The following is a 20,456-nucleotide window of genomic DNA, read 5'->3' on the forward strand; positions in this document are numbered from 1 at the left end:
ATTGAGGACTATATCATCTAGTTCTCGTAAGATAGGCGCGGCTACCGACCGAGAGTTGCCGCGCGAGTTCCATTGGGTGACCAGCTCCATGCTACCGACCTCCATGATCACATGTGACATCCCGCGAAGCTGAGCAAAGATCACACCCTCCCGGAAGGCTAGTAGTTCGGCGATGAAAGGATCTGAAATGACATCTAGCGGCTTGCACCAAGCCCCAATGAAGGATAAATGGGACCGGGCAACACCACCAGCTCCGCCTGTTGATCCATCCGGGAAGACCGATCCATCAGTGTTGATGGTAATCCACCCCGCGTCAGGGGGTCTCCAGCCCTGTCCCGCCTGCATCCTTGTGCGACGAACAGGTAACTCCAGCAAAGATAGGGTTTCATGGATCCATTTGATTGCCTGAACAGGATCATATCCATCTTGATCATGAGTCCACTTGTTCCTGGAGGTCCATATAGCGTGCATGATTGTGATGATCTTGCATCTGTTATCGTCTGTGAACATAGGATCCAACACAATATCGCGCGCCCACGTTAACGGGTGCAACCGAGGGAGTTGAAGGTCGAACCGCTCCTTGGCCGCAATCCAAAACTGCTTCGCATGCGAGCATGAAATAAGCACATGCATCAAATCTTCATCCATTGCCTGACAGATGTCACAGCGTCCGAGGGGCTTAATATGTCGATGCTTCAAGGTTGAGGAGTCCGGCAAGATGCCACGAAGCACTCGCCACCAGAAAACTCTTACTTTTGGCACCACATGTATTTTCCAAAGCGCAGACCACAACTGTTTATTTGCTGATGAAGTGTCTGTAATCATCCCTTCCTCTAGAGAGCTAAGCTCGTTGCGAGTCATTAGAGAACGATACGCTGATTTGACAGTGTAGTTGCCTGATTTTTCCAGTGCCCACGCCAGAGTGTCTTCCCCGCCCGTTCTACCCAAAGGTATGTTCAGAATAGCATCGGCATCCGGTGCGAGGAAGTTTTGGCGAACGAGATCAACATTCCAATTACCGGTATAATCATCGATCAGCTCCGATACACGCTCGAGGGGGGCAGCCCCGAGGCGACCGGCCGGTTTCATGGTAGCAGTGTTGGGGATCCAAGGATCGTTCCAAATGGACGTGGAGAAACCATCGCCTATCCGGTGGATCAGCCCAGTTTCCAAAGCTCTCCTTCCCGCAACAATTGCTCTCCATGTCGAGGAAGCACTCTTAGGAATCGTGGCTTGAAGGAAGCTTGTGTGAGGGAAATATTTCCCCTTCAACACCCGAGCACACAAAGAGCCAGGGTTTGTTATAAGTCGCCAGCCTTGCTTGCCGAGCATGGCTAGATTGAATACTTGAGGATCCCGAAACCCCAGGCCGCCCTTGATTTTCGGCTGTGTCAATTTGTCCCAAGAGAGCCAGTGTAGGGATCGCTTGTCCAAGGAACTACCCCACCAGTACTTAGCCATGGGTGATGTGATAGTCTTGCATACTTTTTTGGTCAGCTGAAAGCAGCTCATACTATATGTTGGAATTGCTTGAGCAATGGATTTCAGTAGCACTTCCCTTCCCGCACAGGCAAGGTTGCGCTCTGACCAGCCACCAATCTTGCTGCGAATACGGTCACTGATGTGGTTGAACGTACCGCTAGTAATTCTGCCAGTGGCCGTGGGCAATCCCAAATATCGTTCGGAGAACGCCTCAACTGTAATGCCAAGAGACTGTTTGAGGGTCACTCGGAGGGGCTGCTCTGTATTGCCACTGAAGAAGATGGAGCTCTTGTCTCGGTTCACAGCCTGGCCGGAACAAGTAGCGTATATATGAAGAATTTCATTGAGCCATTCTGCACTTTGGGTGTTAGCTTTGAGGAAAATAAGACTATCATCAGCAAATAATAGGTGACTAACCCAAGGTGATATTTACCTTTTCTACTTTCTTTACTTTACTTGTATGTACTGTATATAGGAGTAGTAAGTATGCTTGCTATCCTGGTCACCGGCCACAGAGCGATCACAATCGGGAGACCCATGTCATCCATGTGCTCCAATATGTACCGGGCTGCCCAAGTTTGCATCTCCAAAGACACAAAATCTCAATACAACAGCAATATAAATCTGAATAATTAAAACAATAACAAATGGTCCGGAATTAAAATAATTGTTCAAATCACAAATGAATACAAATGAATAAAATGGGAGTCTATCTCTCATACATTTGCCACTAGTACTCAATGAGATCGTTACGAAGCTGGGTGTGTGTGGCATTGTCCTGAATCTTCTGTTTGGTCTCAAAAAATGAATTGATCTGATCTGGATTCCTGGCAGGCTTGACACGACTACCAATATTTTCATAGTAAAAATCTAAGTTTACATCCCTCTCATTCTCGATGATTATGTTGTGGAGAATTACACATGCAGTCATGATATTTGAGAGGAGTTTCTTATCCCAGAAGCAAGCAGGACGTCGAACAATGGCAAACCGAGTTTGGAACACACCAAAGAAGCAAACCGAGTTTTCCACTAGCTAGCTGAGCAAAAAGATATGACCTATGCAATACATTTATATCATTGAGAGACCTCGGCCATCCAAAGAAGCAATGCCAAATCCACAGGTCATGTGAAACCATGGCTTCAAGAACAATAGTGGGTGTACTGCCCGGCCCAACCCTTAGGGCAGTTCTTCCCCTCCAATGCATGCAATCCACACTTCCAAGCATGCCCGCCCATCATCTTGCTTCATTCATCACCATAAACTTCTTTGTGTCCTCATTAGGAGCTCGGAGATACCCGTGACCAAAAATCTGGATCAAAAGCTTAGCAAACAGTCGCACGCATTTTAGCGTGGTATTTTCTCCAATGCAAAGATACTCATCGGTGTAGTCAGCTAGAATGCCATATGGTATCAATCTCATTGCCGCCGATATCTTTCGGTATGAACTCAAGCAATCGGGCGGCATCCCTCCAGCGAATGAAGAACTGTCAATTTTGCTTGCAAGCTTGAACAATGCAAAGAAACCGCATATGTCCAAACCCGTCGGCCTCCCTCAGCTGGACCCGCCTAAACATCACCGACCTGCCCCACACACCCTCCCACAAGCGGGTTAATCGCACAGGGTCACACCCTCCCCTGACGTGTGTGACGCTCGTTCCTCTCACATGCATGCGTCTAGGGTTAGGGATTCAGTGGTGTCGGATCCGGGAGCTGGTTCCACGGGTGGCAGCTTTGGTGATTCATTATGGATGAAGAAGTTTTCATACTGGTCATCGTCGACAATCACCTCGACGAGTCCCCTATCACTCGTCACTATTTGTGTTCTCCCACTCTCTCCGCCCGGATGAACAGATGATATGGTTTCGAGTTTTTAAGCTAACTGGTTGTCTTTTGTTTTTTAGGAGAGCTAACTGGTTATTTGAAGTTTTTACAATTTTGAGTTTTTAAGAGCTAACCAATCTGAATTTCACTCAATTTTTGTGGAGTTGCCAGCAAACCTTAGAACCGTACTCAATAATTGACCGCGAGCACGTGCGTGCAGTACTGTGCAAGACCGAGCCGTGCCATGTGAAACTACACCTTTCTGTTGTTGCTGAGAAACTAGACTGTTGACATTGGCGCAACGAAACCCTCCAAAAAAAAAAGACATGGACGCAACGACTGCCGCTGCGCTAGCCCGTATCTTTTGTCAGCCCTCCTCTAGCCAACTACTATAGCTAGCTTTTTTTTATTGAGAAACACTACTATAGCTAGCTAGACTGCTAGAGGCTACCATGTCACGCTTACGGGCTCTTCTCGTGAGAGACCCAACTGAAGTCCAAGTCCCTACTATCTTGCACACACGCAAGGAATGCATTTGCTAGCACCACGCGCTATCTTATTTGAAATAGAAAACGGGAAAAAGTTGGCAAGGAAGGAATGCCTTAAAATGCCCCGGCCTATGGGCAAAATGGAAGAGGGATAAAGTATTTGGGTTGATTTATATTACAGTTTACCCGGAAAAAAGATTTATATTACAGTATGTAAATTAGGAGAAACCCTCCTTTCCGAAGAAAATTTGTTGCTTGGCAAGTTTTTTTTTTGGACGGAGTGGCCAAGAATTATGTACTGGCCAAAATGTTTCTCCAAATACACATCGGCACATTGGTCAAATAGGTTGCACCACCATCGGTCCATGTGACGGGTAGGTAAGCCCAGAAGTAGAGGGAGCTTCTCCATGATTACATGTACTGTGTACGTTACTGTTGGTTCTCCCCTCCAAGGAGCATCTTCCTAGTCCGTCTCCTGAAGCTTTGCAGGGCAGGCTAGCCTAAGAGAAATGTGGATAAATAAATGTGAAATGTGCCATTAGTCTATTGACTCAAACTGAGTCATGCTTTATGCTAATAACTTGGGAGTTGATCGTTTTAATCCCAACGTCGATAAACAATTTTTTACATGGGTCTTTTTTTTGCAAATGGACAAATTGACTAGCTTGTGGCCTAAGTTGATCAATTTTTCTTTGAAGAAATCGATCAATTTTCTAGTCGTTAGCCTAAAGCGTGCAGTCAGTCTGAGTTAAAGGACAAAGGCCACGAGTCCGAGCCTATTGAACACAGACTCTTGTGGCCTTTAATTATTTTTATCTTTTAGGCTGTCACGGCAGCTACATGGTCAGTTTTCCCTTCCGAATCGGGCTTGACCTTATTTTGTCAAATTAACGAGTTTATGGCATAAATCGATCAATCTGAGTTGTTGGTCTACAACATGCAATTCGATTGGGTTAATTGACTAATGACACATTTCACTTGATACATAACAGGTTAACCTGAGAAAGCATGGAAAGTTAGCAGGGGCAGGGGTTGGGGCACATTTGACCACGTCATCAATAACGAATAGGAGGCCCATCACCTCCACATGAACCAGCGCTCTTCCAACTAGCGTGCTCCACTCCACCAAAAAAAGGGAGTACATGCGCAGTGCAACATTTTCTCTCGCAGCCGGTCAGGTTGTCAGATACTAGGATCCTCTTGCTTTGCAATGTTCCCAAAACGGAAGTTGGACCAACAGTGACAGGTTCACGATCCGGGGATGGTCTTCTCCCCCAGCGTCCCAGTGCAACAACAGTCTGTGTACTGTGTCTGTTGGACGAAAAATGTTGGGCAAAGAGCTCTCTTCTCTAGTAGGCACCAGACCACGAGACCACTGCGAGAGCTCCCAAATCAAACAAACATGGCTCTCCCTATTTCATAACGTAGTATCTATAGATTTTTTTCTTTAAAAGTCAATCTTTAAACTTTGATCGTGTTCATAGAGAAAACTTTCCACATTTTGGATACCAAATGCAATATCGTTACATACGTCATGAGATATATTTTCATAATGTATTTGTTTGGTGTTATAGATACAGATAATTTTCTCTATAAACTTGATCAAAATTTGCTAAGTTTGACTTTAGAAAAGATCAATATGTACTATATTATGAAACGAATGGAATAATAAGAAACGCATGGATAACAAAAAGCACACGGAAAGCAAAAACTTTCGGTTACTTAACTAACATTTAGCAAATGTCTGAAAACTTGAATTTTCTACTAACAAAAACTGCTGTCTCAAAAATTACTACCACTTTGCTTAAAAGTCAGGTCAGCCGCCGACACATAGTGAGATCTTTTCTTTTCGAAGCGCAAACTCCCTACTCTTCCTCACGCGAGAGAAGACATGCAACTTGCACTTCTCTACTCGTTATTCTACTTATTACCAGAGAAGAGGCAAAGAAAGGTAATCTGCGAGGTTGTAAGAGTATTAAAGGGGAACACAGCTGAAGGATCGCTTGGAGTCTAGAGAATTTGTGAGTAGACCTACTAAATATTTTAGCACAACCTAGAGGTCTTACCAATATTAGTTCTTGGCAGATTTAAAGCTTACCTAGTAGTTGCCTAAAACAAATCTACGAAAGAGTAAATCGTGAAAACATAACTAGCAAGTAAGGTCAATGGAGTGAGGTAAGAGTTTTTTTTTTCTGAAGCCCGGAAGTGGAACAATAGTTCTACAACATTTCTTCATATATAAACAAATATGTACATATAATACAAGAAGAAATGACAGAAAATAAAGCATCCTATACCAAGATGGAAACATCATGTGTCAAATATTGATATTTGAGCTAATCAAAATTTGAAGGTAGTCCAAATTCTTGCTCTTGACTCTATGTTGAAGAAGAGTAAGATCCTCCTTTAAAAGAAATATCCAAGAATTGAGTGTCGGGATTCCCATTCTGAAAATCTTGCAATTTCTTTGGTTCCAAATATTCCAACAGCCTAGAATAATGATGTCCAGGGAAATTTCTTTTGAAGGTCTTTAATAGCGAGAGTGATTCCATTAAAAAGAGAAATACCCGTTGGTTTATAGGGAAGGATGGTCTGCCAGAAACTTTGTACAGAAGTACAGTTGTATGAAAGATGCAACACACAACTTGCTTATTTCAAAGAACATAGTTGTAGCAATCAAGGACACCACAACCATGCAGCGAACAACACCACTAACCTCTCAGAACAAATACCTTCTCCAACAACAGTCCAACAAAATATAGCAGTTAAAAAAGGCACCACCAACAGTGGGAGTACTTATTTAAGAAAACAAAAACTTGGCCCACGCATCCACAAAGCTAGCTAGGGGCAGTCCTTTCCGATTTGGGGGTTTCCGGTGACATTCACCGCAACGCCGGGAGGAAACTTGAGCTTACCGCACAAGTTGTTGTCGGCGGCATCAAACACCTTGAGATTGAGCAGCCCAGAGACGTCTGGCAGCGGCCCGCGGAATTGATCGCCTGCCACGTGGATCTCGACGAGGCTAGTCATGCCGGCGACGAAATCTAGAAACCCATTGTACATGCCGAGGCCAATAGAATACTGCTGCCTGCTAATGTCGAGGAACTTTATCTTGCTGTTCTTGGCGAAGGACGAGGGCAGTCCGCTCTTGAGATCATTCCTCGCTAAAGAGAGGCTCTCAAGGACAGGGAAAAGGGTGGTGTTGCCGAAGTAGGCCGGGAAGCGGCCATAGATGGTGACGTTGTTGGCCGAGAAGCTCCCCCATTATAACCCAGTTGTCGTCGAGGACCACGGTCTCCAGCGCGGGGAAGGAGCGGAAGAAGGTCTCTGGCATGCCCATGAAGGAATTGGACTGTAGGTTGAGGGTCGTCAGGTAGGTGAGAGGCCTTGGGAGGATCGGCATGTCGTCGCCCAGGCGGTTGAAGTTGAGGTCGAGCTCCGTGAGGTACCCGAGGTCGACGAGGTCGGTGCCGGAGAGAGTGCCGGAGAGGCCGGCGCGGCTGGCGTTGATGGCGACGACGTGCGAATCTTTGTCGCAGCGGACGCCTGGCCAAGTGCCGTCGCATGGATCCGCCGACTTGACGCCCCACCCGAGCGACCTGTCCGCGCCGGTAGACTTGGCGATCGCTTGCATGGCCGCCATCTCTATGCCGTCCGTGCGCGCAGCGGCAGAGAGACTTGAGACGCCATCGACACCAAGCGTGACGAGCAATAGGATCACGGCTATTGACATGTTAATTTATCTAAGCTAACTGATGATGAATAGAGAAGGGATTCTTCCACCGATCGATACAACGCATCTGCCTCTCGCACCCTCGACCACTTATATGGTCATCTTGCATCTTGTATTGTTTATGGCATGTGCTGCTACCAAATCAAGAATTTCCATATTTTCGCACTATTAACGAAATCTCTATCATCAATCAATAAAATGAAAACAACTACAATTCCGATTGATATATGCTACTACTACATAGTACAAATCTTTTGCACATATCTCCACGTTATGGCGTGTGATATATGCTACCAAAAGTGCCTAGTCCATACCTTTTTACACATAATAATCACGTTCAATTTGATTAAAGTTAATATCGCCATCAGTACATGAACTTGCACACCCTCGCAAAAAAAAAAGTACATGAACTTGCACAACATAAACAGATCCATACAAGTTGCATAGTAGACATCCGTGAGCCACTGGCGGGTGCGGGGTACGACGTCCTAGGGTGGACTAACGAAACGAAATGACATTAATAATAAATATAAACATGTTGTGTCATGCCGACCCGCGTGCCCAGCCTCATGGCCCAAACAGGCCCATGATGTGCCGCGTGCCAGGCACGACCCGTTTAGCCCGTGCCGTGCCAATTTCACGTCGCGCCATGCTAGTGTGGTAACAGGCCGGCCCGGTTTGCACGACCTAAATGGCTAGGTTTGCGTTGCACCTACTGCTCAGACAAAATTGGTGCTCGTTGCAATGGTGGGAAACACAAACCAACTTCATGAAGAATTTTTAAAAATTACACAAAATTTCAAATAACAGAAAAGTAAAACACATGGAAAATATTAATTGGTATTTTTGCGCCTTACCAACATGACCATAAGTTTTGATCGTATATGGACCGGCTTCTTGTATAATCCCTTTCCATCTTAGGCACAGCGAGTTTATTATTTTTCTTAATTTCTTTTGGATTTCTTCTTGTCAACTTAGAGGGCAATTTTGATGACGGACGATCAGAAGCGATAGTCGCTTTAGTATTAGAAATTATAGATAAAGATAAATGTAAACAGGTTGTGTCATGCCGACCCACGTGCCCAACCTCATGGCCCAAACACGTCCCCTGGCGTGCCAGGCACGGCCAGTTTACCCCCCTTCCGTGCAGACACATCCCGTTTACCCCTTTGGTGGCAATTTCACGTCGTGCCATGCTGGCATGGTAAGCCGGCCTGCACGGCCCAAATGACCAGGTTTGCTTTGCACCGACAGCTCAAACCAAATTGGTGCTCGTTGCGATGGGGAAACACGAACCAACTTCATTTTGTTCAAAAAAATAAAAACCTCGTGTGTCCTTGACAGCTCAGCTTACCGACACGACGCCAACCACCTCATCGGTGAATCAAGAGCAGTCATGCCTTTTCGGCTCGTCAGCGACTGGCTGCCGCTGTTGGTGAGCCGTTGGCGGGTGCTGGAGTACGACGTCCTAGGGTGGACTAACGATACGAAACGAAATGACATAATAGTAGCGTAGATATACGTCCAACCATTGCGACGGATGAGGACCAGACAAACTACCCACGCAATCACATACTCCTTCCGTCTCATAATGTAAGACGTTTTGCGAGTTATAAATTTAAACATGCCTGGAATAGACAAGAGTGTGTTACGACGATTATTGATAATAACCGGCCCGTACGTGTGCGAGTAGTAGAGTACATGCATGCATGATATGATGAAACATTAATTAATTACGAGTACTAGCTAGCATGCAAATCCGACATTGGGATTTCCATCAAGGGTGACCGCCGTCCCGGGGGCGAACTTGGGGTGTCCACAGAGGTCGTTGTAGGATGCATCGAAGACGCGGAGGTTGACAAGCTTGGTAACGTCTGGGAGGGGCCCGAAGAAGCCGCTGTGATCCAAGTGAGCCTCCACAAGGTTGACCATGTCGGGGATGAACAAGTCGAGGCGGCCGGTGATCTTATCTCGGTCGTTGTGCTGGCCACCGACATCTAGGTACTTGATATTGCTGTTAGCGCCGAAACCGGTGCCGACGGCCCCAGACATCCCGTTCCTCGCGAGGGCGGGGAACAAGGCGACGTCGCCGAAGAAATTGGGGAAGTTGTCATATACGGAGGCGTTGTTGGCGGAGAAGCTGCGTAGGGCGGAGCAGGTGACAAGGTCCCGCTGATCCCACAATAGTAGCATGTCGTTGTTGTCGAGCGCGATCGCCTCGAGGGCCGGCAGGGCGGCAAAGAAGCCGCCGAGGATTCTTGTCAAGGAGTTGGAGCTGAGATCGATGTTGCGGAGGTGCTGGTGAGGCGTCGGCAGGAGCGGGAGGTGGCCGATAAGGCCGTTGAAGCTGAGGTCGAGGTTGGACAGGAACGTGAGCTTGCCTAGGTCGGATCCGTTGAGAACACCGTGGAGGCCGGCGTGGGTGACGACGATGGAGGTGACGCGGCCGATCTCGTTGCAGCTCACGCCCATCCAGGTGCCGTCGCACGGGTCGGATGAGGGGACGGCCCACCCGATGGACTTGGCGATGGCTTGCATGGCCTCAGCGTCACCGCGGCCCGCGGGCACGTAGACCGCGCCCCATGGGAGGCCGATGAGGACGATGGCCATGACGAGCACTCGCATCGGAAAATTTGACAATTTTGACCTTGGGACGAAATCAATTCACGGAATGAACCGCCCATAAAACTATTTCACAGCACTGGCCCTTTTGTGTAGCGCCCGCCACGCAGGCGCCACACTCTACGGTGCAACGCCCAGCCCTGGGGCGTTGCACGCCTGTCCACCGTGGCAGCCCTTGGGCCCGCACCCAGTAGTGCAGCGCTTCCGAGCTAGGCGCCACACATGTAATGTGCAGTGCCCGGCCCGTAGGCGCTGCACTGTGACTTAGATGCCAGCCGCCCCCTCCCCCTCCCCCACCCCACCCATTCGTTCCAGGAGTTACAGAACAGGCGCGCCGGCGGCTTGCTCCTCTCCCCCTCTCAATCCCCTCTCCCAAATCCTTCAGATCCGACGATTTGGTCCGTGCATTTCTTCACCAATCCATCTTAGAAGGTACTCTCCTCCGATCCCCTTCTTTCTATCCATAGAAAATATGATATTTTGAAGATTTGGGGAATCCTTGTTTGATTAGATTAGATTTGAATCTTGCATGTATTAGAACTTTGCATGTATTACAACCCTTGTTTGTTTGATTTGTGGAACCCTAGTTTAGTTTATGGAAGAGTTATTTGTATGAAGTAGGCATAGTTTATGGAAAAGTTATTTGTATGAAGTAGGCCTAGTTATTTGTGAAATCCTAGTTTATTAGTTTTGTTTGATTTGATATGGTTGGATACATAGATTGGTACGGTTGCATCTAGTAGGCGTACTTTAGTTTATTTGTATTCAAAAGATAATCGTGTTGACAAGAAAGCTTTCTTTCAAAATTGTTAGGATGGTTTGGCTTCTCGATGATCACTGGGACAAACAACACCGGTCGTACGCTATGGCGGTGGAGTAGCGGGTAATAATGAAAGTGGCCTATTTTATGAATTTCGTATTTATTTCAAACACAAATGCCCCATATGTAATGTTATGAATTGTTTGTTTGTAGGCGCTTGCACCTTTGAAGCTTCGTTCTCACGGGGTCACCCTTGGGTGGATGCGCTATGATGAGCGATACACACCGTATGTAAGGGAGACATGACTTCTCCCTTTCATTCATATGGTCAGACGGTCAATGCCACCCAACAATGCTCCAGCACTCACCGTGCTTATTGATCATTGGCGGCCGGAGACACATAATTTCCATCTACGGACCGAGGAGATGACCATGACGCTCCTGGATATTGCTATGATCACCGGTCTTCCTATCGATGGGAATCCTCTATGTATGAGCACCGATTCCGATGGGTGGCGCGCGCAGATGCATGCCCTTATCGGTATGGTTCCTCCAGAGCCTCCGGAACCAGCAGCAGAAGACAAGAAGAAGGAAAGAGTCGCAGCCGGTGCTACTTTCATGTGGATTACTGAGCACTTTGGTACTTGCCCACCGGAAGCTGATGAGGACACGGTCAAGACATATGCTCGTGTCTACATGTGGTATGTGATATCCAGGACTATGTTTGCTGATGGCACAGGCAAGAATGCTCCATGGATGTGGCTGAAGGCGTTGACCGTCTTCGATAGCAAATGGAGTTGGGGTTCGGCGACACTGGCTTACTTGTATAGACAGGTATGAAGTTGTTTCCTTTTCACTTCATTGGTACATTATGAATGCGATCTTGCTCTTAATTGAATCATGTTCTCTTTAATGTGCAGTTGGACGAAGCCTGTTGTAGGTCATCTGGAGGTATTGGTGGTTGTTTGCTCGCACTTTCCATATGGAGCTGGGAGCATTTGCCAGTTGGACGTCCGAAGAAGGTGAAGTACGATGATTGGGACGACAAAGGCGACCTACTACGACTACCCACTCGGGCTTACAAGTGGGATGTGTTAAATGAGACGACAGATGATCCCTCGGTCATGTACAAGTTATACCAGAGCGAGCTTGACGCGATCACGCCTGAGCAGGTGAATTGACATTGCATAAATGATTATGATGCTTCTATTGCAAGTCGATATCAATTTTGCATTCTATCCCATTTTGCAGGTGATATGGGAGCCGTATGGAACAGGAGATAGTTTTGGTAACCCTTTAGAGTTTAGGCTGAATCCGATGTGCACTAGGGATAGGGATCTCTGGTGTATGCGGTGCCCACTCATATGCAACTGGGCGGTTGAGCTTCACCTCCCACATCGAGTGCGCCGTCAGTTTGGTTTGTTCCAGGCACATCCGCCGGAGTGGGAGGACACGGACAAGTTGCTACATGCGTAAGATATAATTAACCTTGAGTACTTAGCAGCTTCTCGGCGGTTTCGATGCTACTAATATTATGTTTCTAACTTGCAGGTTGGATAGGAAAAGGCAGCGGAAGATTAAGGATTGGGACAAGCATCACAGAAAGTATGTCGTACAGTTTGCGCTTAGTGTGGAGAAAGCTAGGGCTGGAAAAGGAGTCCAGCTTCGTGAGCACTGCCCTGTAGTGTTCAACAACTATCTCATATGGTTTCTTGCAAGTACCCGTGTGGAGGTATGCAAGCCGGCGTATGCTGAGGAGATTTTGGAAGAACCCACTGTTTTTGATGAGGTAGCCCAACACCAGTACAACGCATTAGTCAGGAAAGGCAACTCAGTGATCCCTTCAGCTCCAATGATGAACTTTGTGGTATTTTCTCTCTTTGCTTTTCATTCACACTATTCACATCTTCGCTTGCCTAACACGTTAATACCATTTCTGTTCATAGCGTGCCCAGATCAAGAAAGCAGCTGATGAGACCGAGACTATTCTTGAAACAACCCCGGCTGGCAAAAGCGATGGAGAAGGTGCACTTCGAGCATTCATCAAGGTTCACATCTCCTTCAAACTAGCACTTAACATGTGTTTCTACGTTCGATGTCTCATTCACTTGTACATGTTGCAACGCCAGGGCCAAAAGTTAAGGCAGCTATCAAACCTTTTTGGTTGTCGTGACCCCGAGTATGTATCACCAGAACGGTCTAGGTCGGCGACACCATCAGATCCCGCTTCGGGCCAGAGCCATGGTGATCATTTGGAGGATGAGGATGTGGGTGTGGTCACCCAAGAGGTATGGCATGAGCATGTATATCCAATTGTTGATGCATTGCTAACTATATCCTCACACACGGTCTTTCCATATCTTCTGTTGATGCATAGGTTGCTGATGATATGACCTTGGGGACGTACCAGGTTAGGTCTGCATACAGGCTAAAGTCTAGGACGGGAATCAACAAGTACACACCTGAAGACTTCACCCAAAGAGGCAAAAGGACGGTCGGCACCTCGCGGATGTCGGCTTTGGATGACTATTTGGATGACGATGTCGATGACGTGGAGGAACCGGAGCCGTAGCAGGAGCGTGTTCCTCTTCCTAGGAAGGTGAAGAAGTTAGCCAGCAAGAGGGGGGGGGGAGCAGCCAAAAAGCGCTCAAGGAACTAGCTCTATTTGTAACTAGCTCTTCTTAGGAACCAGCCATCGTCCTTTATTTGTAATGTCGGTGAACTTGGAGTTGTTATGTCGGTGAACTTGGAGTTGTTATGTCGGTGAACTTGGAGTTGTGGTAGCTCTATGTTGAACTTGATCCTCTTTCTATGTCTTAGTTATGTTGAACTTGGAGTTGACGTCTTAGCAATGTTGAACTTGATCCTCTATGTTGCACTTGTTGTCTTAATAATGTTCAACTGTGACTATTCTTGTTGTCTTAGCAAAGTTTCTGACTGCTTATTCTAGGAAATGTTGCAATGTACCTGATAATGACCAAGTTTACAAGCTACAGCCGCTGCAGCGCCTAGCTTGGAGGCGTCACACTGTATAGTGCAGCGCCTAGCGCTGAGGCGTTGCACCCTTGGGCTGAGCTAAGTAGAGAGCAAACATTCTGTTTGTGTAATAACCCATATTTTTTGGTTATTAATTTAAATTAAGGTGAGTAATTAAATTTCTATTATCTGTTTAACATAAAATATTTGAGCAAATAAGATATGCTAGATTATTGATTCAAGCGATTAAAATAGAACTGTCATTTTTGCATGCATAAAATATTAGATGGACATAATTACACACTAAGTAAGTATGTATATGTGCACATAGACTAGCATCCATGCACTCACGTTATGGCATTAGCATGCAAAGTAATACAAATTAGTGAATAGTACAGGCTAGCTAGTAGTGAGAAGATGGCCAAATACTAGAAGATGTGCATGCATGTAATGATGAGAATGCACACGTATGTACTATCCTTACAAGCTAAGTAAAATCCTATGCATGAGAGAGGCGACGTGGCTTCACATCAATGGAGTTGTGTTATGTTTGGCCAAGGGAGATGTGATAGTCGGAAGATATTTATCTGCATGGACACATGCATACATGCGCTGCCAGCATAGGAATGGCTAGGAAGCTCGAGCCATCTACGTGGAATTGCTACATGGTCAGGTTCAAGGGCCAGTTGTATTTCTTCACTGGAAGGGGCGTCGGCTAGTGACTTTTTACCAACTCAAAAGGTCAACCTAAAGGGTCAAGGGCCAAAGGGTCACTGCGGCTAGATATTTGAGTGTGCTTAGGCTGTGCTCGTTCCCTATATATAGTTGTTTGCTGCTGCTGCTCACTTCGCACCTCACACACTATTGGGAGAAGGAGAGAGACGCATAGAACCTGAGTTCAGATGAGAGGGCAGAGCGAGGAGGAGATGTTGCATCCACTGCATAGAAGGGATAATCACGCTGTATATGCTATGTGTAGAACATAAATATACTATGATAACTGATGCGGCGTTATATACCGGCGGTCGATCGGAGGAAATATTTATCTGATGCCATGAAGAATAATTTCTAATACCTAGGCAAGTAGCTGCTTTGCTAAACTCCCTGATCTCGCCTTATTGTTGTCTTCCTTGATTATCTAGTAATATTATCGCACCTTGATCCTTGTTGATCCTTGTTGATCCTGTGTTGATCCTTGAGAGAGGGATGTGTTTTCCTCATAATCCATTTGTTGACGGAATCGGAGTATTTTGGAGGAACTTATGAAAAGTCATGAGTGTATTGTCTTTGACTAATATTTCAATGATCCTATCATTGATTCAAACATACATCCATCTATATTGGTGTCGCGACGGCAAACATATTGTACCGGTCACAGTTCAGGTATGGGACTGTCTGAGTTCTCCGCTAAGGACGGACCTTGTTTAGGAACGTGTCGGTGATGGATCCGTAGGAGCGACCGACATCAGTAGGTCCAGCCGTCCGGGTCTTAGTGGATACAAGAGCTCTGCTTTTCTAGAACCTGTGTGGTTCTAGTCGAGGCTGTCGACGTCGAAGTACCCCTCTTAAGAGCGTAAAAGTGTGAAATTTCACCCCTGTGACTCCCGGGTTGGGAAGTTTGCGGTCATGTATAATGCCAATAATTTCTTGGTCCATTTTCATTATATCCAGTTATGATGTTCTTTTACCTATTTCCAATGAAATTGGCCCCAGCAATTTGTCACGTTATTTATGCTCCTTTAGATACAGTCAACCCGTTGTTACTGTATCAATATCCTTAAATTCTACTCTTGTTGAATAGTGAAGTACCTACTTGCTGAGTATGACTTGTCGTACTCACCCTTACTTTCTCTGTTGTTTTCTAGATGCAGACAATGTAACTTAAGCATGCCGAGAAGATGTCGTCGAAGAATAGGTTGGACCAATGGGTGGGAAACGACTAGAGAATATCATTTATTTTGGCTATCTGTAAATGTAAAGGAATTTGTATAGTTAATATATGAGCTTTTGTGATCCACTATTGGTTAATGCCTGCTTTATCATGCCTTGCGTGACTATAGGCCTCTGGTCTATAGGCGCGCGGCGGCTGTCTCGGCTAGGCCCGGTCTTGGGGCGTGACAGATTGCAAGCTACAGCCGCTGCAGCGCCTAGCGTGGAGGCGCCACACTGTACAGTGCAACGCCTTGCTCTCTGCTTAGCTCAGCCCAAGGGTGGAACGCCTCAGGGCTAGGCGTCACACTGTATAGTGGAGCGCCTAGCCCTGAGGCATTGCACACCTGGGCTGAGCTAAGCAGAGAGAAATTACTTTGTTTGCAAGCTACAGCCGCTACAGCGCCTAGCGCGGAGGCGCCACACTGTACAGTGCAACGCCCGGCAGCTAGGCGTTGCATTGTACAGTGTGGCGCCTCGGTGCTAGGCGCTGCAACGGCTGTAAGTTGCAAACAGAATGTTTGCTCTCTGTTTAGCTCAGCCCAAGAGTGCAATGCCTCAGCGCCAGGCGCTGCACTATACAGTGTGACGCCTAGCGTTGAGGCGCTGCACTCCTGGCTGAGCTAAACAGAGAGCAAACAAAGTGTTTGCAACCTACAGCCGCTGCAGCGCCTAGCTTCGAGGCGCCACACTGTACAGTGCAACGCCCCAGAGCTAGGCGTTGCACCTGTACTTAGCAAATTTTTTGGCACATGCACACATATTCCGATGAGGAGAGATAGTAGTTCACGACACATAGCAAGCAAAGAACTGTGACACATAGTAGTTCACAATACATAGTACTTCACGACACATAGTAGATCATGACACATACTAGTTCATAATACATAGTACTTCACGACACATAGTAGATCACAACCAAATCGAGGAGGACAGATAGTAGTTCATGACACATAGTAGTTCACAACCAAATTGAGGAGGAGAGATAGTAGTTCATGACACATAGTAGTTCACAACCAAATCGAAGAGCATAGTTTAGAGGATAACACGATTGTCGTCCACAAGCAAGTTGAAGATGACATAGCTCTATTGCGTAGAGCAAGGCCCCTTTCCCTTCTTCTTCTTCTTCCTCTCTTCTTCCTCTTCCTCCTCCCTTTTCCTTATGAGGTGGGCCTCCTTAACCACCCTCTCCACGAATATCTTATCCTCCCTCTCTTTTTTTTCAGCTGCAATTGCCCAAAGCTTCATGGTTCCTTCTTCAAAATCCTTTTGACGCTTCTTCTGTGCCTCCTCACATTTCCTCACCAATGCTTGCTCCCTAGCGCGCATCGCATTTGACGCTCTCTCTTTTGCCTTCCTCTTCTCCTCAAGCTCCTCTTCCTTCTTCTTCTTTAGCTTGGCTGCATCCTCCTCTCTAAGCTTCTTCGCAGCCTTCTCCCACCATCCCGCCATCTCATCTTCGCCATCCTCCTTCATTGTTGGTTTGTTGGGTTGGGAAGCCGCCATACCTACAATGAGTGAAACATAATGGTTAGTAAAGACAATACAAACAAATGGAAGCACATGTAAAAGAAGAACATATGAAAAAGAAGAACATATGAAAAACAAGAACATTTGAAACATTATAGTTAGTGAGCAACATACGGAAATGGTCCATCGAGGTATCCAAACATTCCTCTATAACGACCTTGCCCTTGTCCATCACCACGGACAAGTCCATCACCAAGGCCAAGACCATCACCACGGCCAAGACCATCACCACGGCCAACACCACCACCACGAGCTCTACCACCACCACGGCCTAGACTACCACCACCACGGCCTCTTGTAAGTCCTAGTTGCCGACCTCTTTGTTGCCTAGATCCTCTTTGACTAACACTTGGTTGGCTTGGCACTTGTTGGCTACCACTTGGTTGGCTTGGCACTTGTTGGCTACCACTTGGTTGGCTTGGCACTTGTTGGCTACCACTAGGTTGGCTCCCACTTGGTTGCCTTGGCACTTGTTGGCTACCACTAGGTTGGCTCCCACTTGGTTTCCTTGGCACTTGTTGGCTACCACTAGGTTGGCTCCCACTTGGTTGCCTTGGCACTTGTTGGCTACCACGTTGTTGCCTTCGCACTTGTTGGCTACCTCTTGGTTGGCTTGGCACTTGTTGGCTACCACTTGGTTGCCTCCCTCGTGTAGCTCCTTGTTGGCTAGTGCTTGCATCATTTTTCTTGGACCTTTTCCTTGGTTTCATACATTTTCTTTTGTTGTGGCCATGACCTTTGCATTCCCCACAATGGGAGCTCTCACGAGGCTCTTGGAATTGATCGTTTCCCTCTTCGCTGCGGCCACCATGGCCCCATCCATCCATGTCGCCTCTAAGACGCTTTGTTTTACGTCTACCCCGTTTAACAACCTTCAACTCCGGATCCGGCCATAGTTGAACTCCATGGTACTCCGGCCATTGTGATTGGTCAAAGTATGGGTGAAAGCGGGGAGCCCATGTTTTCTTGACCGTCATGATTGAGAACTCCAACTCCCTCACGGTGCATGGGTGATTGATGTCCACATTTCTAATGCAACCGGCGGTATACAAATGTGAGCATGGGAGATGAAGCAACAATGGCCTCCCGCAAGAGAAATCACATTGTGTTAAAGACACCTTGAAAGCCCGACCTCCATGTTGCCGGCCATCATTTGTGGTTGCTCCTGGCTCTTTCACTTCATACTTCCACTCTTCGTTGTCATATAATATAGCTTCTTCTGAGTCCGCCTTTCGTGATTGAAATTCTAACCATTCATCAACCTTGGGTGGGAACTGAAGGAAATATGCCCTAGAGGCAATAATAAAGTTATTATTTATTTCCTTATATCATGATAAATGTTTATTATTCATGCTAGAATTGTATTAACCGGAAACATAATACATGTGTGAATACATAGACAAACAGAGTGTCACTAGTATGCCTCTACTTGACTAGCTCGTTAATCAAAGATGGTTATGTTTCCTAACCATGGACAAAGAGTTGTTATTTGATTAACGGGATCACATCATTAGATGAATGATCTGATTGACATGACCCATTCCATTAGCTTAGCACCCGATCGTTTAGTATGTTGCTATTGCTTTCTTCATGACTTATACATGTTCCTATGACTATGAGATTATGCAACTCCCGTTTGTCGGAGGAACACTTTGTGTGCTACCAAACGTCACAACGTAACTGGGTGATTATAAAGGAGCTCTACAGGTGTCTCCAAAGGTACATGTTGGGTTGGCGTATTTCGAGATTAGGATTTGTCACTCCGATTGTCGGAGAGGTATCTCTGGGCCCTCTCGGTAATGCACATCACTTAAGCCTTGCAAGCATTGCAACTAATGAGTTAGTTGCAGGATGATGTATTACAGAACGAGTAAAGAGACTTGCCGGTAACGAGATTGAACTAGGTATTGGATACCAACGATCAAATCTCGGGCAAGTAACATACCGATGACAAAGGGAACAACGTATGTTGTTATGCGGTCTGACCGATAAAGATCTTCGTAGAATATGTAGGAGCCAATATGGGCATCCAGGTCCCGCTATTGGTTATTGACCGGAGACATGTCTCGGTCATGTCTACATCGTTCTCGAACCCGTAGGGTCCGCACGCTTAAGGTTTCGATGACAGTTATATTATGAGTTTATGAGTTTTGATGTACCGAAGGAGTTCAGAGTCCCGGATGAGATCGGGGACATGACAAGGAGTCTCGAAATGGTCGAGACATAAAGATCGATATATTGGACGACTATATTCGGACATCGGAAAGGTTCCGAGTGATTCGGGTATTTTTCGGAGTACCGGGTAGTTACGGGAGAAGCAATGGGCCTTGATGGGCTTTAGTGGGAAGAAGAGAAAGGGCCAAGGGGCTGCTGCGCCCCCCTCCCCTCTAGTCCGAATTGGACTAGGGAAAAGGGGACCGGCCACCTTTCCTTCTCCTCCACTTCCTTCTCCCTTCCTCCCCTCTTGGTGGACTCCTACTAGGACTTGGAGTCCTAGTAGGACTCCACATCCTGGCCGCACCAATTGCCTTGGCCGGCCTCCTCCTCCTCCTCCATCCTTTATATACTGAGGCAAGGGGCACCCCATGAACACAAGTTGATCTTCGTGATCGTTCCTTAGCCGTGTGCGGTGCCCCCTTCCACCATAGTCCACCTCAATCATATTGTAGCGGTGCTTAGGCGAAGCCCTGCGACGGTAGAACATCAAGATCGTCACCACGCCGTCGTGCTGACGGAACTCATCCCCGACGCTTTGCTGGATCAGAGCCCAGGGATCGTCATCGAGCTGAACGTGTGCTAGAACTCGGAGGTGTCGTAGTTTCGGTGCTTGATTGGTCGGGCCATGGAGACGTACGACTACATCAACCAAACGCTTCCGTTGTCGATCTACAAGGGTACGTAGATCACACTCTCCCCTTCTTGTTGCTATGCATCACCATGATCTTGCGTGTGCGTAGGAATTTTTTTGAAATTACTACGTTCCCCAATAGTGGTATCAGAGCCTAGGTTTTATATGTTGATGTTATATGCACGAGTAGAACACAAGTGAGTTGTGGGCGATATAAGTCATACTGCTTACCAGCATGTCATACTTTGGTTCGGCGGTATTGTTGG

The 20,456-nt window shown here is 46.7% G+C and overlaps 2 protein-coding genes across 2 annotated transcripts; both read right to left on the minus strand.

Annotated features, from left to right (window-relative positions):
• Window positions 1-6,633: 6,633 nt before the first annotated feature.
• On the minus strand, window positions 6,634-7,435 carry LOC147974539 (receptor-like kinase TMK2). Its single transcript, XM_087520077.1, has 2 exons — window positions 7,033-7,435; window positions 6,634-6,956 (listed from the first exon to the last, which is right to left on the minus strand). Exons 1-2 carry the CDS (start codon window positions 7,433-7,435, stop codon window positions 6,634-6,636), a joined length of 726 nt encoding a protein of 241 aa, XP_087376203.1.
• Window positions 7,436-9,271: 1,836 nt separating this feature from the next.
• LOC147974540 (receptor-like kinase TMK2) lies at window positions 9,272-10,135 on the minus strand. Its single transcript, XM_087520078.1, has one exon. The coding sequence runs from the start codon at window positions 10,133-10,135 to the stop codon at window positions 9,272-9,274; it is 864 nt and encodes a 287-aa protein (XP_087376204.1).
• Window positions 10,136-20,456: the final 10,321 nt, after the last annotated feature.

This window comes from Triticum urartu, chromosome 4A (assembly GCF_056163025.1).
Source record: "Triticum urartu cultivar PI428250 chromosome 4A, HENAU_Tu73, whole genome shotgun sequence".
Lineage (NCBI taxonomy): Eukaryota > Viridiplantae > Streptophyta > Magnoliopsida > Poales > Poaceae > Triticum > Triticum urartu.